Raw genomic sequence first — 10,664 nt, 5'->3', positions numbered from 1 at the left:
AGAATTAGAGGTTACAGTATAACAGATGTTTCCCCAGAGCTGCTTCACGTTCCCTGGGAGTAGAACTGTGCCCTGGGCTGAAGAGATGTAATTTAGTGGTGATGGTGATAGTAAAAGACTCATACTGCAGCAAGTAACCATTTCCCAAATACCCAGAAAACCCCAGGGACCAGCAGCCATCTGTGGATCCTGGGATCTCTTGAGATTTAAAGCAGGACCTGGACACCTGAATCATCCCTCTGTTTTTTCTCCATCTCTGTCAATTTTCAGGGAGATTAAAAAGACCTGTCTTTGGAATCACCCCTCCCATTCTTTGCTTCATTCTTAAATGTAACAACTATTTCTTTCAGGGTCTCCTCCACAAGATGTACTGACTCCTAGTAATGAGGGTCTGTATCAGTTACTGTTTGTCTCTTTTGACACTGTTTCCAGAAGTAGCCTGGCCAAGCCTCTAGACTCTGATTCACCTAACAATTAACAGGTGAATTAATTGTCACTTTTTACATTAAATTGAATCTTGTTCTGGGATTTCAGGTTACAAGTCTGAAGTCAGTGCTGAAGGGTACTTCAGTCTACAGGACAGTGGTGCTCATCACAGTGAGGCACAGATGGAGAAGCAAGACAAATGCACATTTGCCTGAGCCTGAGTATAAGCTCTGTCCAGTGATAGTGGGTTTCCATGACCAGGCACTGTTGCCATCATAATTGTAAATCTCCACAAACAAAAAGGAGAAGGGAACTATCTTTCTTCATTTGTGTTCTAACTAGAATAAAAATGGAAATAGCTGTCAACTGTTGTGATAGAGAATAAAAACATAAAATGAGAAGTAAAATATTTTATCCCTCCCATAGATGTATTTGCTTGTATGAGTCCATTAGTCTTCGGAGAGAAACATTCTCTGGAATGTTCTTTCTGCAAGTAGATCAAAGTGGAATAACAGTCCATTTATATTTTATAACTATCTGTATATTATCTTTCATTTAAAGAAAATAAAATTCATTGTATAGTTTTTAAAAGCTATGAAATTATATATTGTAATTTACTATAATGACAGTATAGTAACATATATCATATGACAAATAACATACACTTTTATAATTAGTGTCACAACTATGTGCGCAACTATGTTCATAGCAGCTTTGTTTGTCATAGCCAGAACCTGAAAACACTCTGAATGCCCCACAACCAAAGAATGGATAAGGAAAATGTACACTTACAATGGAGTACTACAAGGCAGAAAATAATACAACATCTTAAATTTTGCAGGAAAATGGATGGAACCAGAAAACATTACTTTGAGTGAGATAACCCAGACACAGAAAGACAATTATTACATGTACTCACTCATAGATGGTTTTTAAACATAAAGAAAAGAAAACCAGTCTACAAACCATAATCCCAGGAAACTTAGACAATAATGAGGACACTAAGAGAGACTTACATAGCTCTAACCTACATAGGAAGTAGAAAGTAGAAAAAGGCAAGATCCCCTGAGTAAATTGGGAGTATGGGGACTTTGGGAGAAGGTTGAAGGGAGAGGGAAGAGTCATGGAGGGGAGCAGAGAAAAATGTAGAGCTCAATAAAATTCAATAAAAAAGAAAACAATAATTGATGTATTTCATAATTATTGTATTAATATGTTATTATATATAATTAACATATTATATTTTCATATAATATATAGTACACATATAATTAATGTTTATTATTATATATAATTATTATATATTTTATTTTAGGAATACATATATAATAATTTCTTTTCTTACATTAGATTAAAACATTTCCTCTTAGGGATGATATGGTGGTGTAATAAATCAGAGCACCATTGTGTATAATCACATTCTAAGGTTGTGAGTACTATTGCAGATGTGTTAAGTCAGAAGAGCTCATGGAGAAGCATAGTGAATCCCCTAGGTCTTCATAGAATGGCTCTGAGAACATATGGAGTTAGTGTTGGAGTGACATAAAGACTGATGAGCATATATGGATTTGTAGCTGCTGACCAATGATAACCTAAGATTGTTCACAAACAACAGCGACAAGGAGGGAAGGAAGAGGTGCCATAGGGTGCTTAGCTCAGTATGTCCATTTGCAAATCTCTACTCCAAAAATCAGTATGTGATAATACAAGTCACTTCTCTTTATAGGTTGTTATGCTGTTGCTGCCATCTCAAGGAAATAATAAACTAGACAATAATTTGTAAAGTATTTCTGAATTTGCGCATATTTCTTTAATCTTGACTCCCATTTTTCCTAAATATATTGACAAATTGACTCATATTTCTTGATTTATGATTGCAACTAAACCCCAATATTAAACAAATTTCAGTCTTAAACATGAATACATGTCTCCTCTTTCAATATTTTAGTATTGTAATGAAGGACACAATTCCAGCTTTCTCCCATCTATCTTCATGCTCTTTCTCTTTCAAGCAAAACCAGAACAAAACAAAACAGAAAAATCACCCAAAAGCGAAGCAACAGCAACAATAGGAAAAATCAAACAAAAAAAGAATGGACGAAGTAAAATGGGAAAATCAATCAGACAAAATAAAACAAAATAAAAACTGTACACACACACACACACACACACACACACACACACACACACACACACTCCGTAGAGTCTCTTTACTATTGACTGACTACCCCTGACTATGAGGCCTGCCCTGGAGTGTATTTGATATTTCAATGACATTTCACTGGAAGTAACTGATTTTCCCTTTTCCAAGTCATTTGTTACAAATGAATTCCGGCTAAGGTTATGACTGTTTGTTTACTTCTATTTCTTGGATCTGGCATTTTGTCTAATTTAATCTGTGCTGGGCTTACATGCTTGCTTTCATCGTTTCTATGACATCACATGTGTATTAGTCCTGTTGTGTCTGGAAGATGCTGCTTCTTTGGAGTCAACTATTATATCTGGATGTTAAGCTCTATCCACACACCTCCTCTCCTTCATATTCTCTGAGCCTAGTGGGTATGTATAGGACAGAGACAACTAAGGTACATAGTTACTTTAACCATGTATGAGTTAAAGCATACCTGAACAAACCCACATGTTTCTGACATTCTTCTTGCTTCTCCCCAATCACCCAGGTTATTTCTTCTATCATAATTCATTAATTTTTGCCTCCAATTTAGAGCAATTCACTTTTCTGATCATCCATGCTCTAAAGTCCTGCCAGTTAAATATTGTATTGTGATATTAGATAAGTAGTAGGCAGTTTCCATGAGTGCTTTGGAAACCATCACACACAATCATTCTTTATCAATACTATCTAATCCTTTCTTAAGGACAAACACAAGCCCACTTTGTTTTTTCCCCGACTTTTTTTTTTTTTTTTATAATTTTTTGTATTTCCATGTGATTTTCAATTCTTTTAATTTATAATACATCAAAAGAGTCATGCAGTATGATATTTATCATCCTAAATACTAATATTCATCAGAGTGTCTCTATGGGTCAATCTGCTGAGGAACCAAGCAGAGAGATTAAGTCTAGATTCTTGAGCATTCTAAGAAGGGGCTCATGGAGTATATTTCCCTGACCTCATCATAAGTAGGTGATATAGGAGGGTCATCTATCTATCTATCTATCTATCTATCTATCTATCTATCTATCTATCATCTATCTGTTGTTTCATTGGTTAATTAATAAAGAAAACTGCTTGGCCTGATAGGTCAGAACATAGGTAGGTGGGGAAGACAGAACAGAATGCTGGAAGGAAGAAGGGAATTGAGTTAGTCTCCATGGTTCTCTGACTTGAGAGGGATGTAGGCTAGAATCTTTCCCAGTAAGCCACCAACTCGTGGTGCTACACACATTAATAGAAATGGGTTAATGTGAGAGTTAGCCAATAAGAGGCTGGAAGTAATGGGCCAAACAGTGTTTAAATGAACACAGTTTTGGTGTAATTATTCTGGGGCTAAGCTAGCTGTGCAGGAGCTGGGCAGGATGAAAAGCAGGCCTGCCTGCTCACCTCCTTTCTACAAGTAGGAAAGGCCATGAATAAAGAGATCCTTATATATTAATGTCTACAACTTTCATTCTCAAACTTCCTAATACTTTGAGGCCTTAATATAGTTTCTTCTTTGTGTTGTCACCCAAACAGAAAATTATTCATTGCTATCTCATAAGTGTAATTTTTCTACTGTTAAATATTATAATGTAATATTTAATCAACAGGATAGCTGATATGTGTCTTCTGTCCTGTGGTGGTCATAACCCATGGAGTATGAACACTGATCTACATAGTGTTTCCCCTGGATAGAAAACAAAAGAGAAGATGTAAAAGTCAGCCTCAGAGAAGGTAACTCCTGAACTTGATCAGAAATTGCTTAGTAATCAAAGCCTTAAGGAAGTATGGTGGTGACAAACATGGCAGACCTAAACCTGCTCAGTGGGTTCCACAGGTTTCATTGAAGGTTCTGGAGAATGTAGCTGAGATATGAGCATCTATCTCTTTGTGATTATTCATGATCCAATATGGCCAGCACCTTGGGCTACTGTGATCTCTTGGGCAACCTCAGGAAGGAAGTGATACGCAGACTTTTGATGGCACAAACACCTAAGAAAGAATTTTCTTGAGCATGAAAATTTGCATATTTGCAAGAAGGGCCTGTCCAGATCTTTGAGAAATGTTAAAGGATAAGAGAGACCCACACCATGTCTGTCTCAGCAGAGCTCACTGGTGTCTGCACCATGGCCTGGATTCCTCTCTTCTTCTTCCTCCTTCACTGCACAGGTTAGGAGAGTCATCTAGACCCTGGTGCCTGTTCAGGGAATCCATCTGACTTCCAGGTAAATTCTTCTCTTTTCTCACTTCCAAGGTGATAATGTGTTTCTCTATTTACAGGGTCTTTTTCGCAACCTGTGCTGACTCAGTCACCCACAGCCTCAGCCTCCCTGGGAGCCTCAGTCAAACTCACCTGCACCTTGAGTAGTCAGCACAGCACCTCCTACATTGCCTGGTACCAGCAACAGCCAGACAAGGCTCCTAAGTATCTGATGTGGCTTGGTAGTAATGGAAACTACGATAAGGAAGATGGGATCCCTGATCGCTTCTCTGGCTCCAGCTCTGGAGCTCATCGCTACTTAAGCATCTCCAACATTCAGCCTGAAGATGAAGCTGACTATTTCTGTAGTGCAGATTATACAAGTGGGTGAACACAGTAACCCAGATAAAATGAGGAAGCAGGACAAGAACTATTTTCCTCTTTTGCTACCAAGGCTAGCCTATGGTTTTGAAAAGGATCATCTAAAGTTCTTATCACACTCTTTGTATATTTTCTTCTTATTACTCAAGCTTATTTCTACTTATTACTCTAGCTCCTGAACACCTTAGGAAAGAGAAGAAAGGCAAGGATTGTATTGACTTCACTCCTGTGTAAATTTAATTGATAGAGGAAGGTCATTGGTTAAGTAATAAAGAAACTGCTTGGCCTCATAGGTTAAAACATAGGTGGGAGGAGTAAACAGAACAGAATGCTGGGAGGAAGAGGAAGTGAGCTCAGAGGCCATGCTCTCCTCTCCCGGGCAGACACACGCAATGAAGGAAGCCGCCAGGTCAGACATGCTGAATCTTTCCCAGTAAGACCGGTGCTACACAGTTTATTAGAGATGGGTTGATCGGGATATCAGAATTAGTCAGTAAGGGCTAGAGCTTATGGCCCAAGAAGTGTTTAAATGAATACAATTTGTGTGTTTTTATTTTGAATAAAGCTAGCAGGTGGCCAGGAACTGGGGCGGCAGGAACACAGTGGTCTGCAGCTCCCACTACATTTAATAACTTTGGAAAATCAAATCACACCTGAGGAGGTGTGAACATTCTTATATAAAGTTAGAAAACTGGGTTTAAAGCTCTCACTGTTACTCACCAAAGTTGACAGGAATGTCTATTCATTGTAAAAAATGCTTTATTCTCTCATGCCCTGTCTTTTTAACTCCAGCAAACCACTAAGAAGTACAATGTAAAGACATTAATAAGGTAGTGTGGTAGGGCCCCTAGACACATTACAAAATATTAGAAAGAGCCACAGTGGCTGAGCATTGTCCTTAAATGTTCACAAACTTTCCACATTGCTTCTGACCCTCCTCTTTACTTAGTCAGCCTTCAAAAATATTTTAAAGTAAGGATAAAATTACTGCTATATGGTTTAGGCTCTGCAAATTTCTTACATGTGACCTTTCTATATCAGCATTTTTGGCTGTGTCTCATATCATGCAATAAGTTTTCTATGTAATCACCAAGAACTGAAGGTAGGGAATATAGAACACAGAGGAGGGACAGAATGCACCAAGGTGAAGTTAGCAATCTGTGTGCACGGTAACAGTATATATCCATGAAGTATTAAGGAAAAGGCATTAGCTCATCATCACACACACCCTTGAGAATGACCAGAAGCCATCTATTTTCTTTCCATTACCAAATACCTTATTGCTAGCATAATGTCCTCTTTTCTGTCTTACTCAACATATCACTTCCCAGGTCTTCTCTTTCTTAACCAAACTCAACCTCAAACTTACCTAAAGCCAATGAGCTTTTAATGAAATTCTAAAAAAATAATTTTTAAATTTCTATCAGATGCTCAAATTTTTTTTTGTTTTCTCTAAATTTTGTGAGATTCCAAGTCTATGGGGAAAAAGCATACAAATGCGTCATTTTGGAAATATTATTTTTGGATGACCATGCTCACCAAATCACTTTTCTTACCACATCTAGTTTAAAAGACCAGATCTAGGCTGTAAAGTGTTGGACTGATGCTATAGGTATTCCTACAGCCAGTAGCCTTTAAGTTACCCACGTACTTGGGTATGTCCTCTTATTCTATGTTACCATATATGTCAATATAAAGCACAAGCTCTCTTCTGGTGGCATGATTCAGTTCCTGTTCCCAGTTCATGCAGAGGATTGTGAGCTGTGAGTCTACCCCTAAATAAATAACCCTTTATTATACTCAATTCTGAGCTAGTGTGGGATTTCTTTTTAATGTCCCTTTCATCTGGTGCCTACATGGATCCAGACTCCACACCTACTTAGTGAACCAGCTTAGAGTTCTAAACAGTCCACAGCACAGAAAGTCTCACAACCCCACCTGCTTGGCTTACTTAAAACTCCAACTACAGTGGAGCTAACTGTGTGTGGCAACTTGGAAATTTTGGTGTTCATAAACACCCACTCCAGCACAGCTGCGTTCCTTGCCTCATGGCGACTTGTGCAGTTTTTGATTTGTGCTCCCTGCCCACGAGTTATGGGCTGCTTGCTCCATGTACAGAATTGATTTAATTGCTTTTAATTTGTCAAGAAAAACATATTTCTCAGTATTTAACCAGTACAAAGATGAGAAACTAAAGCAGCTCAGGACTGTTCATATTGCCACAGGTTGCATTGCTGCTTGTTGTGACTCTACAGCCATTACACCTGCTGGACAATAAAGATTATCACACATTAAACAATATACTGGACCTCATAACAGGTAATTAATAAATTTTAAAGTTATATAATGGAAGAAAAAATTACCATTAAAACTTATAGTATTTTTTTTTTTGCTAATACTATAGATTGTATTCTGCAAGGCTTATATGGTTATTGTGATACATCCATTTATTGGACATTGGGACTCAGTTTTTTTTTCATATTATTTAAGAAAATGGTTTGATAATAGAGCCAAGAATGAGGCACTCTTAGAAATGCTATGGTCTTTACAGACTAATAGTGAACAGCAAGCTGACAGGATTAATACCATCGAAAATCAAAAGTTACCTAAAAAAATAATAGCTTTGAAAAGGATAACATTTATTTGACAAACAAAATTGAATCCATGTTTAGGGTACTAAGAAATTATTTTAAAGAATACATACTGTTGACTTTGACAATCAAAATTTGTTAAAATTAATAATAGGTTAGCAGATACAGTATCTCTCCAGGATGGCAATCTGCACACTATCCAAATGATGATGAGGGGAACAGAGAAAAATGTAGAGCTCAATAAAGAAAGAATAGGACACCTGAGAAGGGAGTGTATGCAAGGATTTCCGAGGAATAACATCTCCTCTTGGAATGGCATGAATAGGAGGACTCAGCATTCAGGTATATGTAGAAGGCATAGCAAAGGCCAGCTTTGGACCAATGAATGCAGATCAACAAAAGACAGACAAGGCAACCTGTTACTATCAGGAAACTCCTTGGGTGGGGGCAATCTCTCACAGGCCAGCAAGCCAAAAGTGGTCCAATCATTCTCAGACACTGTGGAGGACTTTACTGATGCAAACAGATCAGAAAAGACAGGTCACAAATCGAAAGATTTAAGTAAGGTGGAATGGAGCCCTAATAATGCTATGAAAAATGTAGACTTATATGCTATTTTCATGGTACTAAGGGATTTTAAAGAATCTCTTAATATAATTACTGATTCACAATATGCAGAAAGAGTTGTCTTGCATATTGAAACTGCTGAATTTATGCCAGATGATACATAATTGACTTCATTATTTATCCAGGGGCAATGTATAGTCAGGAATAGGCTCTGTACCATATACATAACACAGATCCAATCCCATAGATGTCTGCCAGGTCTTTTAGCACAGGTGATACAGAAATTCACTGATTATTGATTGGAAATGTATTGAAGGCCTCAGAATTTCATAGGAGATATCAAGTTTTCTATTACATGGCAAAAAGCTAAGGAGATTATAAAGAAATACCATACTTGTTCTTTCTATAACCAAACACCACTACTGGCAGGGGGTAACATAAAGGGTACTCAAAGGAATAAAATCTGACAGATGAATTTGTTCAAGTTTGCAGAATTTGGAAAATAAAATATGCACAATATACCATTGACACTTATTCAGGTTTTCAATGGGCAAATGCTTTGAGTTTAGAAAAGGCTGATTCAGTAATCACACCTTTATTAGAAGTTATGGCCATCATGGGTAAACCTGCACAAATAAAGACAGATAATTGTCCAGCATATGCTTCTAAGAAAATGAAAGAGTTTTTTGCTTGTTATAATATAAAACATTTTAAAGGTATACCACACAATCCTACACGTTTGGCAGTTATAGAAAGATCAAATTGAACTATAAAAGATATGTTAAACAAACAAAAAGTGGTGGAAAATACCTCCAGAAGTGATTACATAAAGCTTTAGTGACCTTGAATTTTCTTAATGCTAATGAGAAAGGAACAAAAGTAGCAGAGAGATATTTGATAATAGAAAACTTCTGAATTTAATCATCCAGTATATTTCAAGGATGTGTCAACCTCACTATGGAGGCGAGGAGATGTGCTACATTGGCAAATAGATTTTGCTATTGTTTCAACAGGAGAAAAATATGTTATGGATACCATCAAAATTAATAAAAATTCAGTTTGAAAAAGAGAAATCTCTTGAGAAAGAGAAATGACAGCTCATCCACTGAGGTGACAACCATATATGTGGAAAGGAAACCATATAGGTTTGGGGCAGGGTTTTGATCTCATTATTTCAGGAAAATACACCTCTTCAAAAACTCAAGAGACCCTGGGTGTTTTGATGTTGACAGAGAAAAAATAACTATCTAATAAGGATCATTAGAAAAAGAAATATGACTTATAAGGACAGGTGCTTGAAACATATATGAATATATAGAGTTCACTTTGGTGTTGGACAACGACTGGCTCTGTCTTTCTCTAAATCTAAGCATGTTGTCAAATTAAAAATTCAGAGTTTCTGTTTCATGTCAAAAGCCATGGTATAGGACATAAAGCAAAAAGGAATTTAGAAAAAAATTATTTTCTTTATACATATTTTATCATATGTTTCATTGAATATATGTTTCTATAAATAATGTTTAAATTTTTCACAATGAATTTTCCTGCAGTAATCTTTGAAGTTTTCCAAAAGATGATGGGGCCCCACAACAACAACAACTCTACCTGGTTGATATGATGTCATGATGCTGATAATGCTACTATAAGACCTGTTTTTGGATACTAGCTGCTCTAGATGGTTCCAACTTGGGTAGCTAAAATGATTTTTTTTTTTTTTACAATCTTCTGGCCAAAACTCCAAATAGGAACCTCAGAAAACCCTAACGAATACTCAGAGACTATTTGCAATTATACCAGGTAGTAATCATGGAACTTAAGCATCACTTTACTTTCACAAGATACCATAGAAAGAACATTGCCCACATAACAGTGGAAGTAATTCTAGAAGACAATGTCCCCTCTCTCAACAAAATGTGTCCTAGGTTTAGGGACATCATTCAGAGGTTGATTATAATTGTTATAAGGTTGGGGTTTGGAGAAAATTATGTAAACTCAGTAATCTCATTGAAAAAAAAAAGAAAATTGAATGTGATAAAAGATTAGTGTGAGCTTATTCACACTAATAATGATAGTGAATAAGGGAGGGAAAACTTGTGAACTATTATATATAGGCAATTTACATTGGTTTAGATTTTTGTATACTGATACACTGTAACACCCGATTTTGTGTTACACCCTTGGTACAGTTAGCACGCCACTGTACCCTATGCCCTATGCGAGTCGGGCAAGGGCCTGGAGATTGAAAGAACACACAATGAAACCAGGGTCATTTGAAAGAAGATCAGACAAATGCCAGTTTATTCAGATTTGGGGAAGTCCTTAAGTACCTAACTGCTGCACA

At 36.8% G+C, this 10,664-nt stretch overlaps 1 gene segment (V, D, J or C); it reads left to right on the top strand.

Moving 5' to 3' along the window:
- Positions 1-4,710: 4,710 nt before the first annotated feature.
- Positions 4,711-5,175, top strand: LOC126495852 (immunoglobulin lambda variable 4-69-like). The segment is given in 2 exon segments: positions 4,711-4,753; positions 4,865-5,175. Coding segments are annotated over 2 exon segments (354 nt in total).
- Positions 5,176-10,664: the final 5,489 nt, after the last annotated feature.

The sequence above is a fragment of the Alexandromys fortis genome, unplaced genomic scaffold, assembly GCF_014885135.2.
Source record: "Alexandromys fortis isolate MF-2015 unplaced genomic scaffold, M_Fortis_MF-2015_v1.1 scaffold_672, whole genome shotgun sequence".
Classification (NCBI taxonomy): Eukaryota; Metazoa; Chordata; class Mammalia; order Rodentia; family Cricetidae; genus Alexandromys; species Alexandromys fortis.
Note: the sequence above shows the minus strand (reverse complement) of the source record. Positions and strands in the feature narration are given on the sequence as shown.